At 42.9% G+C, this 16,045-nt stretch overlaps 4 protein-coding genes across 4 annotated transcripts in view; 1 reads left to right on the top strand and 3 right to left on the bottom strand.

Moving 5' to 3' along the window:
• Nucleotides 1–16,045, bottom strand: part of LOC134294628 (zinc finger protein 135-like) — a 188,194-nt gene that overhangs the window by 139,622 nt on the left and 32,527 nt on the right. The window lies entirely within an intron of this gene.
• Nucleotides 1–16,045, bottom strand: part of LOC134294615 (zinc finger protein 850-like) — a 162,834-nt gene that overhangs the window by 43,657 nt on the left and 103,132 nt on the right. The gene's annotated exons all lie outside the window — the stretch shown is intronic.
• Nucleotides 1–16,045, top strand: part of LOC134294631 (oocyte zinc finger protein XlCOF22-like) — a gene marked incomplete at its 3' end in the record, with an annotated part of 59,176 nt that overhangs the window by 26,973 nt on the left and 16,158 nt on the right. The window lies entirely within an intron of this gene.
• On the bottom strand, nucleotides 11,094–12,810 carry LOC134294622 (zinc finger protein 658B-like). The gene has a single exon (XM_062966194.1). It carries the CDS (start codon nucleotides 12,764–12,766, stop codon nucleotides 11,291–11,293), a length of 1,476 nt encoding a protein of 491 aa, XP_062822264.1. The 5' UTR covers nucleotides 12,767–12,810; the 3' UTR covers nucleotides 11,094–11,290.

Here is a 16,045-nt window from a genome sequence, read left to right on the forward strand (position 1 = left end):
GGATAATTATAATATTGTATGATATTATAATATTATAATTATCTTATCCTATTCAATTTGACGCCGATAATATAAAATAGTAATAATCATACGATAGTATAATAATTGTAATTTATTATAATGGCATAATATATAAAATAATAATATATTTTAAAATAATAATGCAATATAAAATATAATAATATTTCATAATAATACCACTCTAACACAATAATAATAATAATAATAATAATAATAATAATAATAATAATAAATACTATTAAAACATAATAATTCTATTATAATATAAAATATAGTATATTGTAAAATAATAATGTAAGGCTGGGGAAGAGGAGGGGGCTTCGCTGGGACCTCATGCCGTGGCCGTCCATCACGAAGGAATACATTCCCATGTATTGTAATTGTTATATTATTCTATAATATAGTGTATTATTATAGCTTTGTGTCATTTTAATATTATTATTATATTAATTATATATTCTTATACTGTTATATTATTATATTATAGTATTATCAAGTAATATAATATTATTTGATAATAATAAGATATTGTAATAGTATAATAATAATAATAACCAGCTGGCCTTGCCCAGGCTCTTTGACCAAGCCAGCCTTTCCCTGGTCCCAAAGGCCTGAGGTTGTGGCTGATCTCCCAGGACCTCCCTCCCTCGGTGGCGGAAGAGCGAGAGGCGGGGCGAGTGTGCTCAGAGGCCTCCCGGGTGGGGCTGGGCGCCCTCTCTGGCGGGAGGGAGAACTACAACTCCCACCGGGCCAGCCCCTCCCCTCCCCTCCAGGAGGCGGAGCCAGTCCCTGGTTGCGGGCGAACAACAACTCCCAGGAGGGAAGGAACACGGCAGGCCCGTCAATCAAAGGAGGGGGAGCGGCAGGCAGCCAATGGGGGCCTCCGGTGGGCGGGGCGTCCTGGGCTCAGCCAATGGGAGGGGGCGAGGGCGGGCTCCGGGGAAGGAGGCCGAGGAAGAAGGGAGAAGATGGCGGCCGCCTCGCTTCGCTTCGCCTGAGGCCTGGTCTCTCCTTGTGAGGCGGGAAGGAAGGCGGCGGATGGATGGCGCAGAGAAGGGAGAGGCCGAGAGAGAGAGAGAGGTCTGTGGGGAGAGGGAGGGAGGGAGGCTCGCCTGGGGTGCCCGGGGGGGAGGCGGAGGGAAGGGAGGCCGCGGGAGGCCAGGCCCGTCCTCGGAGGACTACAACTCCCAGGATGCCCCCCTCCCCAGACGGGTCTCCACGGGACGCCTCACGGCTTGAAGGCCTGCTCCAGTGGGTTCCCTTCCTCTGTTTATCCCGTTGTGTTTACATTGTCCACCTGCTCTGTTGTTTATGGGATTTCAATACGTTCTCAGCCGCTTTGGGTCTCGAGAGGGAGAAGAGAAGGAAATAAATAGATATTATTATTATTATTATCAACACAATGACGTTGTATGGCACAGCAAACAAGATAGATATGCTGGATTTCGTGTCACAAAACCACAAGTCGAACACTTCCCAAGTGTCTAGGACTGTGTGATGTATTTTCTGATGATGCGTGCAGATCCCAGTAGAGTGGCCTTTTGCAGTTGGCAGATGGTGATTTTGTCCATGTCTATTGTTTCCAAATGCCAGCTGAGATCTTTTGGCACAGCACCCAGTGTGCCCATCACCACCGGGACCACCTGCACTGGTTTCTGCCAGAGTCTTTGAAGTTCAATCTTGAGGTCCTGATAGCGGCTGAGTTTTTCCTGTTGTTTTTCATCTATGCGACTGTCACCTGGGATGGCAACATCAATGATCCAAACCTTTTTCTTTTCCACAACTGTGATGTCTGGTGTGTTGTGTTCCAGAACTTTGTCAGTCTGGATTCGGAAGTCCCACAGTATCTTAGCGTGCTCATTTTCCAAGACTTTTGCAGGTTTGTGATCCCACCAGTTCTTTGCTGCTGGCAGGTGGTACTTGAGGCATAAGTTCCAATGAATCATTTGGGCCACATAGTTGTGCCTCTGTTTGTAGCCTGTCTGTGCGATTTTCTTACAGCAGCTGAGGATATGATCAATGGTTTCGTCGGTTTCCTTGCACAGTCTGCAATTATTATTATTATTATTATTATTATTATTATTATTATTATTATTATTGAACCGGGCCTGCATGCACAGCTGCCCATGTGGGGCCTGTCTGCCAAGCCTGGTCCAGATCCGACCTCAGCTGGGTTCACTCCTTTCTGGCTGCAGGTGAACTGCAACTCCCAAAACCAAGGCCCTGATAATTAAATAAATTATGAAGTATATTTAGAACCCTATTCTTTTTTCCCCATAATTGCTGTTAAAATTTTAACGTCTTGATTTATTAACTAAATGGGTCTATATGATCCGGGTTCTGTTGGGTCCTTGTTAGGTTTCAAAATTAATATAATCAGAGACTGTTCCCAAGATGGTGAGATCTTCTCTCCTGTTATTATCTTATTACATAATTCTTTTAATTTAGGTATTAATATGATGTTAATTTTTCGTTAATATTCCGGTCCCAGCCCATCCATTCCTGGGATCTTCCCGGGTTTTAAATTATCTGTAATTTCTCCAATCTCTTTTTATGAAATTAAATTGTTTCATAACTAATTTATCTGTTTCCTGGATCTTTATTTTTTCCAATATTTCTCAATATATTTCTCTATTTTTCTTTTGGAGTTTTCTTTTGTCGAGTATAAAATTGATAAAATTTTGGAAAAGCTACCGTATATACTCGAGTATAAGCCGACCCGAATATAAGCCGAGGCACCTAATTTTACCACAAAAAACTGGGAAAACTTATTAACTAGAGTATAAGCCGAGGGTGGGAAATGCAGCAGCTACTGGTAAATTTCAAAATAAAAATAGATACCAATAAGATTACATTAACTGAGGCATAAGTTGGATAAATGTTTTTTGAATATTTACCATATTTCAAAGAAAAACAGTAAGCTAACTCTGTAAGTGCATAAGTAAGGTCAACAAAAACAATATGGTATCAACAATAACTTTATAATCATCATCATCATCATCAACAACAATAACAGCAACAACTTCCTTTGTATCCTGCTCTATCTATCTCCCCATGGGGACTCAGGTTGGCTTCCAACATAGTAATAGGCAAACATTCAATGCCTATATAATCAATGCAGAGCTAGATACAGCTCTATAATTGTATATACTAAATTCACATTTGCATTTCCCCCCTGAAAAGTTTGCAAATTCTCTCTCTATATATGTGCATTTCCCTCCTGCAATATTTGCAAGTCCCATTTAGCTATGTTTACATCTATGTATGTGTGCATATTTAAAAGGCCTATATTTATATCTATATATATATAAAAGAGTGATGGCATCAGGGCAGCGGACAAAGCAACAAAACTACAGGCCCCCCAACCTCGAAATTTGACAACACAACCCATCACACATGCCTCAGGGTTGATACAACAAAAAGAAAAGAAAAATAAAGTCCTAATTAGAGGGAGAGCAATAATTGTTTTTATCCAATTGCTGCCAGTTTAGAGGGCTAATCTCTGCCCACTTCGTTGCCTAGCAACCAAGGGACAGCCAGGTTTCAGTTAGGGGACAGGCAAATTTAGGCCTCACTTAGGCTTCTTCCACAGATTATCTAATTTGCACTGGATTATATGGCAGTGTAGACTCAAGGCCCTTCCACACAGCTATATAACCCATTTATAATCTTATATTATCTGCTTTGCACTGGATTATCTTGACTCCACACTGCCATATAATCCACTTCAGTGTGCATTTTATACAGCTGTGAAGAAGGAGCCTCATATAATCCAATTCTAAGCAGATAATATAAGATTATCAATATACAGTAGACTCTCACTTATCCAACATAAACAGGCCAGCAGGATAAGTAAATATATTGGATAATAAGAAGGGATTCAGGAAAAGCTGATTAAACATCAAATTAGGTAATCATTATACAAATTAAGCACCAAAACATCATATTATACAACAAATTTGACAGAAAAGGTAGTTCCACGCGCAGTAATGCTATGTAGTAATTACAGTAGAGTCTCACTTATCCAACACTCGCTTATCCAACGTTCTGAATTATCCAACGCATTTTTGTAGTCAATGTTTTCAATATATTGTGATATTTTGGTGCTAAATTCATAAATACAGTAATTACTACATAGCATTACTGCGTATTGAACTACTTTTTCTGCCAAATTTGTTGTCTAACATGATGTTTTGGTGTTTCATTTGTAAAATCATAACCTAATTTGATATTTAATAGGCTTTTCCTTAACACCTCCTTATTATCCAACATATTCGGTTATCCAACATTTTGCCAGCCCACTTATGTTGGATAAGTGAGACTCTACTGTACTGTATTTACAAATTTACCAGTAAAATATCACAATGAATTTGAAACACTGACTACAAAAACATTGATTATGAAAAGGCAGACTGTGTTGGATAATCCAGAACATTGTATAAGCGAATGTTGGATAAGTGAGATTCTACTTTGATATGAAATAATTTCTAGGATAGAATAATGCAGAACAATATAATCTCTAAAACCAGGACAGTAATAAAGAAATAAAGAAAGTAAATAAAGCAAGGAAATTGGAAATTCCACAAAGGAAACAATCAGGGCCAGCTAACACCTCCCAAGAAAGGATTCTTCCAGAAAGGAAGCTGAGAAGGCAGTGAAGCACTATGTATTACCAAAGTCCTTATTATTACTATCATTACTATCCTTACTATTATTATTATTATTATTATTATTATTATTATTATTATTATTATTATTATTATGTTGCGGTCAACCGTGAAAATGAATACAATCTGGCTCCAAGTATTCAAAAACACTAAAATCAGAATATAAAAAAAATTAATGTGGTATAATAAAACAGAACAATACAATCTCTAAAATCAGCACACTAAATAAAGAACAACACTCTGAAAATAGGGGAATTCCACACAGAAAACAATCAGGGCCAGCTAACACCTCCCAACAAAGGATTCCCATCATCAAAGTCTGGCCAATCCTCTGTTTTCTCAGGGCCACAGACAGTAGAAGCATATAAAATATCGCAAACAACACCACTCTGAAAACAAGGTAATTCCAGACAGGAAACAATCAGGGCCAGCTAACACCTCCCAACAAACAAATCACTCAGGGAGGAAACAGCTAGGCTTTAAATCTGCAAGGCCATTACATCCTAATCATTTTTCCTAATTGCAGCATTCATACTTGCCTCCAACAGACAAAAAAAAAACAACCAGAAATATTGTATATTCACAACCTTTAGGAAATAATGTCCCCTGATGGCACAGCATGTTAAAGCGCTGAGCTGCTGAACTTCTGGACCGAAAGGCCGCAGGTTTGAATTGGGGGAACCGACAGAGCCCCCACTGTTAGCCCCAGCTTCTGCCAACCCAGAAGTTCAAAAACATGTAAATGTGAGTGCATCAATAGGTACTGCTCCGGTGGGAAGGTAACGCCGCTCCATGCAGTCATCCCACATGACCTTGGAGGAGTCTACGGACAACGACGGCTCTTCGGCTTAGAAATGGAGATGAGCACCAACCCCCAGAATCATACATGACTGGGCTTAATGTCCGAGGAAAACGTTTACCCTTGACCTTAACTACCACCAATTCCTCAATACTTTATTTCCCAGACCACCATTCTTCGCCACAGCAACGCGTGGCCGGGCACAGCTAGTAACAGTATAATAATATATAATCATACTATAATATAATCATCATATTATAATAATAGTTATAATACTAAACTATATTATAGAATAATTTAACAATTACAATACATGAGAATTCCTTCCTTCGTGATGGACGGCCACGGCATGAGGTCCCAACGAAGCCCCCTTCCCTTCTGCAGCCTTACATTATTATTTTACAATATAATATATTTTATAATAGAATTAATATATTTGAGTATTATATATTATTATTAATTTTTATTATTATAGTGTTAAAGTGTGATATGATATTATTGTTATGAAATATACTACATTGCATTATTATTTTATATTATATATCATGTCATTATAATATATTACAATTATTATATTATCATATATATGATTATTACTATATTATTGACATCAAATCAGATATACTATATTATAATATTATTGATGTCAAATCGGATAGGATAAGATAATTATAATATTATAATATAATACAATATTTTCATTATCCTATCTGATTTGTCATCGATCCACTCCTTTGGGCTTCACGCAAATCTACCCTTTGCCAAAATATAAGATCCTGTGCTTTGACCAAAGTCAAATTACAATTATGATATAATATAGTAATTATTATAATATAATATATTATTATATTCTTTTCATGATACCATATTGTTATTATGATTATTATATATTATAATGGCATTTCCGTCCTGCCCCTCTTCTGGTCCTGCCCATCAACGGAGCTCTCCCTCTCCCCCTCCCTTCCTGCCTGGATGGCTGTTCCGTGCCTGCAGGGGGCGCCATGGAGACCCTTGTGATGCGCTGCAGCATCTCCCTCTGAAGGCCGTTCCCTTTGGAAGCTCACTTTCCTGTTCACAGCAGGAAGGATGGCAGGCAGTTGCTATCTCTCTCTCTTTGGTTCTTGCTCCTTGCCCGTTGCTTTTGTCGCCTGGTTTGCTGCACATCCCGGTGAGTCTTTTTCACTCCTCATGTGGGGAGGGAAGGAGCGTAGGGAACTCGGCGGGGGGGAGGGTGTCCCTCTTGGTTCTCTTGGACCTCTCAGCGGCCTTCAATACTGTAGACCACGGTCTCCTTCTGGGATGCCTGGCGGGAATGGGACTTGGGGGCACCGTTTAGCAGTCGGTCTGGTCCTTCCTGGAGGTATTTTTGGGGGGCACCTTCTCGGCCCCTTAGCCATTGTGTTGCAGGGTTTTGTAGAGTTCACTCTCAATGACATGGCTTTCTTGGGGGCTGATGACCCCTTTGGCTTTGCTTTGTAGGGACAAAGGGGGCTCTGAGAGGCGGCCGATGGGGGTGCTGGGGGACACCTGCTCGGACCTTTGGCCTTTGGCCTGTGGGGTGCCGCAAGGCTCGATTCCTTCCCCCATGTTATTGCACATGGACATGAAACCGCTGGGTGAGCTCATCCGGAGCTTTGGAATTTGGTGCCATCTGTGGGCATGTTTTCATGGGAGCATAGGGTAAGTATTACTTATTCTATTGTATCTTATCTTATTTATGGATGACACCGCTTGGTCCGTACTTAATAAGGTTCGTTTGCATTTTCTATGTATTTTGCTTTGTTGTTGTTTACTTAACCTTTAGATTGTTTCTATATTTACCCTCATTGACTTTGTTTATACTGTTTATATTGTTGCAAGCCGCTCCAACTCCCTTCGGTGAGAGGGGGCAGGAGATTGATGCCCCCCAGGCCTGGAAACCCCAATGATCACAGCCCCACACCAAAGCCCAGAAGAGGGAGAAGCAAGCAGTTTAGTGTAAAATATCGAAAAGATTGGGAAAATTCCGGAACGGGGAAATAGGAAGTATATCCCAAAAGGGTTTAGCAAGAAGCAACATCCAACCGGAGTTCAAATCCCTCAATCAGATTCCAAGGCAATACAACCCAGGAATAGCCAAAAACCGCAAGAAACGCTTACGTCCACAAGCACATAAAAGGAATACAATAATATATAATAAACATTTTATAAAGGTAAAGGTTTCCACTGATGTTACGTCCAGTCGTGTCCAACTCTGGGGGTCGGGGCTCATCTCCATTTCTAAGCCGAAAAGCCGGCATTGTCCATAGACGTCTCGAAGGTCATGTGGCCAGCATGGCCGCATGGAGCGCCGTTACTTTCCCGCCGGAGCGGTACTTATTGATCTACTCACATTGGCATGTTTTCGAACTGCTAGGTTGGCAGGAGCTGAGGCTAACAGCGGGAGCTCACCCCGCTCCCTGGATTTGAACCGCTGACCTTTCAGTCAGAAAGTTAAGCAGCTCAGCGGTTTAACCGGCTGTGCCACTGGGGGCAGCAATGGAGAACCCTGGGCCATGTCATGAGAAGACAGGAAAGTTTGGAGAAGAGAATGATGATGGGGAAAATGCAAGGGAAAGAGCGGTGTATAAATTAATTAATTAATTGAATAAATAAAAGGAAGAGGGGCCAACCGAGGGCAAGATGAGTGGATGGCATCCTTGAAGGAACTGACTCCACCTTGAAGGAGGTGCGGGTGGCCTCGGCCGACAGGGAGCTCTGGCCTGGGCTGGTCCAGGAGGTCACCAAGAGCTGGAAGGGACCGAATGAAGAAACAACAACAACAGAATAGTATAATAATAGGGAAATAGAATAGAAAAATAAAGAATAATCCTATAATAAATAATATAATACATTAATAGAATTTAATAATATAACAATAATATAAACATATTAACAGAATAATAATAATAATACAAGTGTTATGAACCGAAAGGGTTCCTGTTCTTTTGATGGATGCAGAGTGTTTAGGGAATCGTGATGGATCAATGAGGCTCAGAGACCAAATTTGGTTTTAACACTTTCATTGTAACATTTATTGACATTCACATCAGAATCATATCAAAATCACATCCCGAGAGAGCTCTCACCCACACGCAGACCCATACATCCATATTCTCACGCACAGGCCCTGCTCGGAAGAGGTGATCACGTTCCCCCGACAGACGTGGTCTCGGCGGTTCCGGAAAGCGTGCTGGATCTTTGAGGCCCCTGCATTTGATAGTCTAAAGCAGGGGTCCCCAAACGAAGGCCCGTGGGCCAGATGCGGCCCCCAAGGTCATTGACCTGGCCCCTGTCCTGAACTTTAGACTTGGGGTTGTCCTAGGTCTGAAATGACTTGAAGGCACACAACAACAACAATCCTAATTTTGGACTATTTCATCCTAGTCCAGCCCCCCCAATAGTCTGAAGGACCGTGAACCGGCCCCCCACTTCAAAAGTTTGAGGACCCCTGGCCTAAAGTTTCGTCCTTCTTTCGGTTCCTTCTGTTCTTACGGCCTGGTTTCAAAACATGCTCAGTCTCAGGCTGCATGACGTATGGGGTGCCAGCTGCACACTTCATTGCCCGTGGTTATTCGGATAGGCCTTCCTGGACCCTCGTTCCGTCTTGCCAGGTGAGCGACGCCTTGCTGATTCCTTGCTTCACCCGCCAAGTCCATCCCATGTCAGACTCTGCGTGGACTCCATTTTCTTTTGAGGCCTGTTTCTTCTGTTCTTCACAAGCACCCACACAAACATTCCCGTTCCTTACACACATACACACACACACTCACACCCTTGATACATCAACACTAATTTATTGTATACATGTCTGATTCAGTGTCAATTATATGTCTATAATCAATTGTATATAGTTATATAGTTAACATGCATCACAATTCAAAATAGCGGTTCTAAGCATTACAATTTGTTTTCAAATACAGAAAATCGATTAGTCAGTCATTTCTACCCACCCCTCCAGTTTCAGCCGTTTTGACCCTTATAAATCACCCTATTTTTTGAAAATAAAAACATTGAAAATTAAAAGTAACAATACAAGGAAGGCAGAAATAATTTATAATGCTTCAAATGAACATGAAACTAACTACTACATAAGATACAAAACTAAATCAGAAACTAACACACTAGAAAAACAGTGACCTACATAGACACACAACTGAACTAACAAACAAACAGGGATACGTGCCTAAAAGCCTCATTCTATCTGTTAATTTTTATCTTCCATTATTCTACTCCCTTTAGATAATATAACAACACTTCTATTTCTGATAACACTCTTCCAATTAATACCTATTACAACTGACATTTGTGCATGTTGTCAGTTAGTTTGATGTGGCTAATTTGCAGGTCTTCATAAGCCATTGTTTTTGCTTTGGAATAAAACATTCCTTCCATCCCTGTCAATTCTTACTTGAGTATCTCGCAGTAACTACCCATGCTTTCATTCTAATTGATCATCCAACATTCTCAGAATATAAAACTCTAGTTTCATGTAACCTTGTTTACTTCCAGAATGGAACATATTTTAGTTCAATCTTTCTACAATACACCACTTGTGATGAAATGTCCCAACTTTGAGCTTGAATTTCCAAAATGTGCAAGAGTTGCTTTTGTACATGTTAGAATGACACTCTGGGGTCAATTAATACCATTCTCTCCAGGTTGAATTCTATGATGTCTATGTATGTTATTCCGTGAAAAGCTCTGTCCACACTCCATGCATTTCTATGGTTTCTCCCCAGTGTGAGTCCTTTGATGTCTACGTAAGCCTGAACTATGAGCGAAGCTCTGTCCACACTCCAGGCAGTTATAGGGTTTCTCCCCAGTGTGAGTCCTTTGATATGAATGTAAAGTTCCACTCTGAGCAAAGCTCTGTCCATACTTCAGGCATTTATAGGGTTTTTCCCCAGTGTGAGTCCTTTGATGTGAACGTAAATGTCCCCCCTGAGTAAAGCTCTGTCCACACTCCAGGCAGTTATAGGGTTTCTCCCCAGTGTGAGTCCTTTGATGTGAATGTAAAGTTCCACTCTGAGCAAAGCTCTGTCCATACTTCAGGCATTTATAGGGTTTTTCCCCAGTGTGAGTCCTTTGATGTGAACGTAGTCCTGAACTACAAGCAAAGCTCTGGCCACAGCCCAGGCATTTATAGGGTTTCTCCCCAGTGTGAGTCCTTTCATGTGAACGTAAATGTCCCCCCTGAGTAAAGCTCTGTCCACACTCCAGGCATTTATATGGTTTCTCCCCAGTGTGCGTCTTTTGATGTGAACATAGACCTGAACTAACAGCAAAGCTCTGGCCACACTCCAGGCAGTTATAGGGTTTCTCCCCAGTGTGAGTCCTTTGATGTGAATGTAAAGTTCCACTCTGAGCAAAGCTCTGTCCATACTTCAGGCATTTATAGGGTTTTTCCCCAGTGTGAGTCCTTTGATGTGAACGTAGTCCTGAACTACAAGCAAAGCTCTGGCCACAGCCCAGGCATTTATAGGGTTTCTCCCCAGTGTGAGTCCTTTCATGTGAACGTAAATGTCCCCCCTGAGTAAAGCTCTGTCCACACTCCAGGCATTTATATGGTTTCTCCCCAGTGTGCGTCTTTTGATGTGAACATAGACCTGAACTAACAGCAAAGCTCTGGCCACACTCCAGGCAGTTATAGGGTTTCTCCCCAGTGTGGGTCCTTTGATGGCAGCGTAAATGTCCCCTCTGAGTAAAGCTCTGTCCACACTCCAGTCATTTATAAGGTTTCTCCTCAGTGTGGGTCCTTTGATGTGAACGTAGAGTTGAACAATCAATGAAGCTCTGTCCACACCAGGAAGTTATAGGGTTTCTCCCCAGGGTGAGTCTTTTGATGTGAACGTAGTCCTGAACTACGAGCAAAGCTCTGGCCACAGTCCAGGCAGTTATAGGGTTTCTCCCCAGTGTGGGTCCTTTGATGTGAACGTAGAGTTGAACAATCACTGAAGCTCTGTCCACACTCCAGGCAGTTATAGGGTTTCTCCCCAGTGTGGGTCCTTTGATGTGAACGTAGTCCTGAACTACGAGCAAAGCTCTGTCCACACTCCAGACATTTCAAGGGTTTCTCCCCAGTGTGATTCCTTTGATGTGAACGTAGTCCTGAACTACGAGCAAAGCTCTGTCCACACTCCAAGCATTTATAGGGTTTCTCCCCAGTGTGATTCCTTTGATGTGAACGTAGTCCTGAACTACGAGCAAAGCTCTTTCCACACTCCAGGCATTTCAAGGGTTTCTCCCCAGTGTGGGTCCTTTGATGTGAACGTAGTCCTGAATTACGAGCAAAGCTCTGTCCACACTCCAAGCATTTATAGGGTTTCTCCCCAGTGTGGGTCCTTTGATATGAACGTAGAGTTGAACAATCAATGAAGCTCTGTCCACACTCCAGGCATTTATATGGTTTTTCCCCAGTGTGAGTCTTTTGATGTGAACGTAGTCCTGAACTACGAGCAAAGCTCTGGCCACAGTCCAGGCAGTTATAGTGTTTCTCCCCAGTGTGGGTCCTTTGATGGGAACGTAAATGTGCCGACTGAGCAAAGCTCTGTCCACACTCCAGGCATTTGTAAGGTTTCTCCCCAGTGTGGGTCCTTTGATGTGAACGCAGACCTGAACTAACAGCAAAGCTCTGTCCACACTCCAGGCATTTATATGGTTTCTCCCCAGTGTGGGTCCTTTGATGTGAACGCAGACCTGAACTAACAGCAAAGCTCTGTCCACACTCCAGGCAGTTATAGGGTTTCTCCCCAGTGTGAGTCCTTTGATGTCTATGTAAATGTGAATTATGAGAGAAGCTCTGTCCACACTCGAGGCATTTATAGGGTTTCTCCCCAGTGTGAGTCCTTTGATGTGAACGTAGTCCTGAACTATGAGCAAAGCTCTGCCCACACTCCAGGCAGTTATAGGGTTTCTCCCCAGTGTGAGTTCTTTGATGTGTATGTAAGTGTCCCTTCTGAGTGAAGCTCTGTCCACACTCCAGGCAGTTATAGGGTTTCTCCCCAGTGTGAGTTCTTTGATGTGTATGTAAGTGTCCCTTCTGAGTGAAGCTCTGTCCACACTCCAGGCAGTTATAGGGTTTCTCCCCAGTGTGAGTCCTTTGATGTCTACGTAGGCTTGAACTATGAGTGAAGCTCTGCCCACACTCCAGGCAGTTATAGGGTTTCTCCCCAGTGTGACTCCTTTGATGTCTCTTCAGCTTTCCATGCTTACTAAAGCTCTTTCCACATTCGATACATTTATATGCTTTCTCCTCCATGTCAACAGTGCTATGTACATTTAATACCAAAATGGACACTTGATTCTTGTTTTTCTCTTTCTGATTACTCACAGTTCAAATTACAGGAAAGTAGATTCCATCTGAACATTAAGAAGAACTTCCTGACTGTAAGAGTTGTTCAGCGGTGGAACTCTCTCCCTCAAAATGTAGTGGAGGCTCCTTTGGGATCTTTTAAACAGAGGCCAGACTGGGTGCCTCATGCAGTCTCTTCCGACTCTATGGTTCTACTCTACAATCCAAAGTGAATGTAGGGATTCTGCAGGATCAGCCCCTTGAGAGGAATCCCTTTTCCTAGAGGACTGGTTTCCTTATTTCACTTTGGTTTCCAAATGCCTTAATATCTACTAGAAGCTGGTTCGTTTTCCATCACGGCAGGGGTGGCTCCAGAGAACTCTCTTGTCCTGGTCAAGAAAGAAGAAGCAAAAGGTTAGACATGAAGCCGCATACCTCTGGCTCAAGGAAAACAAAGCGAAAAAGGAAAGAAGAAAGGAAAGATGGAAGGGAGGAAACACAGAAGGACAGGATAAGAGAAGGAAGGAATCACGGAAGGAACTGAACCCTTTCCCCATATTAGAGGGCCACTGGGTCAGACCCAAACATGGTTCCCTCGGTAGAGCCCATGATGAGATGCAAAGACAGGCACAGCTCCAGCCACAAAGCCTCCTTCCTGCCAACTCCTCTTTTTCCTCCATCCAGTGGAAGATTTTCAGCAACAGAAGAAGAACTAGCTAGGCTCAAGGAAATCCTAAGAAAACTGGAGGCCATGGAGAGAAAAGGTCTTCCCTGGATGCCTTTGGGAAGAAGACTTCAAGGGGCCTCCAGATGGCCTGAAATGTTATCCCTTGATTCTATACGGCTGAAAACAAAAACGACTGGGAGAAGAACTGGCCTCAGAGGGAACTTCCCAAAGAAATAGCCTGGTATTCTATCTCCCCAAACTCTCAAATGGTTAAGACAGATGTAGAAGGAAGGTTTGTAATACTAACGATAGAACTGCAAACAAATACCGTATATTCAAGCATAAGCTGGCCTTTTCAGCATGTTTTTAATGTTGAAAAAGCCCCCCTTGGCTTATACTCGGGTGAGGGAGGGAAGGAGGGAGGCGGGTGTTGCTGATGGGCAGCCCTCACCGTTTGCAGTCCTTGTCCTTGTGACTGAATGAAGGTGGGCACCTCCCTGAGGTTACAAGACCCTACTTGAGGAAGGGCAAAGAGGTCCCCATTCTTCACCACCGGCGGATATGCTGAGGGAAAAGTGCCCGGCTCCCCCTCCTCGCCAGCCCCCTCCTTGCCGTCCTCGCTCACCTGAGCAAAGAGAAGGAGGCGCTGTCGAGGCTGACAGGGAGGGGAGCCAGGCCCTTCTCCCTCAGCGCACCCACCAGTGGAGAGGCATGAGCTTGCCCTCCCTCAAATGCGGCCTTGTTGCCTCAAGAAGGGTCCTGGCCCTCGCTGCCACCGTGATCCCAGCTCAACTCAAAAGGAAGAGAAGGCGGAGAAGGAGAGAGAAGACGGAACACGGCCAGAGAGGGAAGGAAGGAAAGAAAAGGGGTTTCTATGGGGAAAGGCGGAGGCCTTTGAACCCTCTCCTGCCCAGCCACGCATTCCCAGGTCACTTCGGGGGCCCCTTTGGGCCCCAGCTTCTGGCAGGCCTCTGTGGGTTCAACACCTTGGCCTCCCCAAGCCAGGCCTTGGAGGGACGGATGCCTCTCCGCTTCTGACCCGCAGCCACACCTGGGGCCACCTTTCCGCCCTTCTTCTTCCCCCCTAGTCCCACTCCTTTTTTTCTTCTCTTCCTTCTCCTCCTTCCTCTATTCCTCCTCCTACTGCTTCTTTTTTCTATGTCTATTGTAGTTGGACAGTGATCTGAAATAACCTTTGATTGGATTTGAGCCTTTAAAATAAGAATTAATCCTTCTCCTCCTTCCTGTATTCTTCCTCCTCCTGCTTCTTTTCTTCCTTCCTTCTTCTCCTCCTTCTATTCTTCCTCCCTCTTCCTTTTCCTGCTCTCCTTCTCCCAAGAAAATTAATTTATATGGAAAATTAATGAAAGTTAGTGAAGCCGGGGATACCTGCTCAGACCCCTGGCCATTGACCTGAGTAATCTATGTTCAGCTTGATGAAGCACTGCTCCGCAGTTGGACTGTAACGGCAGCTAGCTGGCCTTCCGCAGGTTCTACTGCATTTCAGGGATTTTTATAATTTCATACTCTTACAATTTTATTAGTGGGATTTTATATGCACTGTTGATTTTACTTATGTCTTTATTTTATACTTGTGTATTGTTGTTTATATGCGGGGCACTTGGGATGCTTCTGTGAGCCGCCCCGAGTCCCTTAGGAGAGATGGTGGCAGGGTACAAATGAGGTTTTATCATCATCATCATCATCATCATCATCATCATCAATTGCTACACTGTGATGGTAAGGGATACAATGAAAGCAGTAGCCAGAGGAATGTTATTAAAAAACAACGAAATTTAAAGAAAAAAAGAAAAAAAGATTAGAATAAGGAATTAGAGATGAAACATATGCTAGAAAAGGATAAACAAAGCTATATAAAAACATTAGCAATGAGAAAATAGAGTTAGAAAAGGCACAAAGAATTTTGATATTTTTAAATGGAGAATTGTCAAAAGTCAGACGCCAATTAGAGAGCAAAATAGAGTTTGTTAAAGCAACAGTCCAAAAAATAGCTCAACAAACTAAAAAGACTTAAAACACTTAACTTTCAGTGTTATTAAGTAGAACAAGCAGGAAAAAAACCAAAAAACAAGAACTGGCAAATAATCCGGATTAGCCAGAGATATAATCCAGGTTAAACTTAAAGTTCTCGAACTTGACCCAAAAGTTCACAATGGGCTGAAAAACGGAGGCATGAACTAAGCAAGCAGTATTGAAGCCCACAAACCTTTCCCAAAACTCAAAAGTACAAAAAGGAGTTCAAAACAAACAAACGCACAAACTGAGCTAGGGAACTCCCAGCTGAGAGCAGCAAAGACAGCGAAACAGTGAGACACTGGCGAGCTCACAGCAACCGCTGCTGGAACATACACCAAACCAAGAGTTAAAGGAGCAGAGCGGGAAAGTGTCGTCAAGCCGGTCCGAAGTCGGGATAAACCAGCAGCGCCAAGCTGCTGCAGAAGCAAACGCCAAGCCAGGAGTTAAAGGAGCAGAGCGGGAGAACGTCGTCAAGCCGGTCCGAAGTCGGGATAAGCAGACAGCGTCGGTATCAGGAGTGAAGGTAGTAGTCAACAACAGCA

The sequence above is a fragment of the Anolis carolinensis genome, unplaced genomic scaffold (genome assembly GCF_035594765.1).
Source record: "Anolis carolinensis isolate JA03-04 unplaced genomic scaffold, rAnoCar3.1.pri scaffold_18, whole genome shotgun sequence".
Classification (NCBI taxonomy): domain Eukaryota; kingdom Metazoa; phylum Chordata; class Lepidosauria; order Squamata; family Dactyloidae; genus Anolis; species Anolis carolinensis.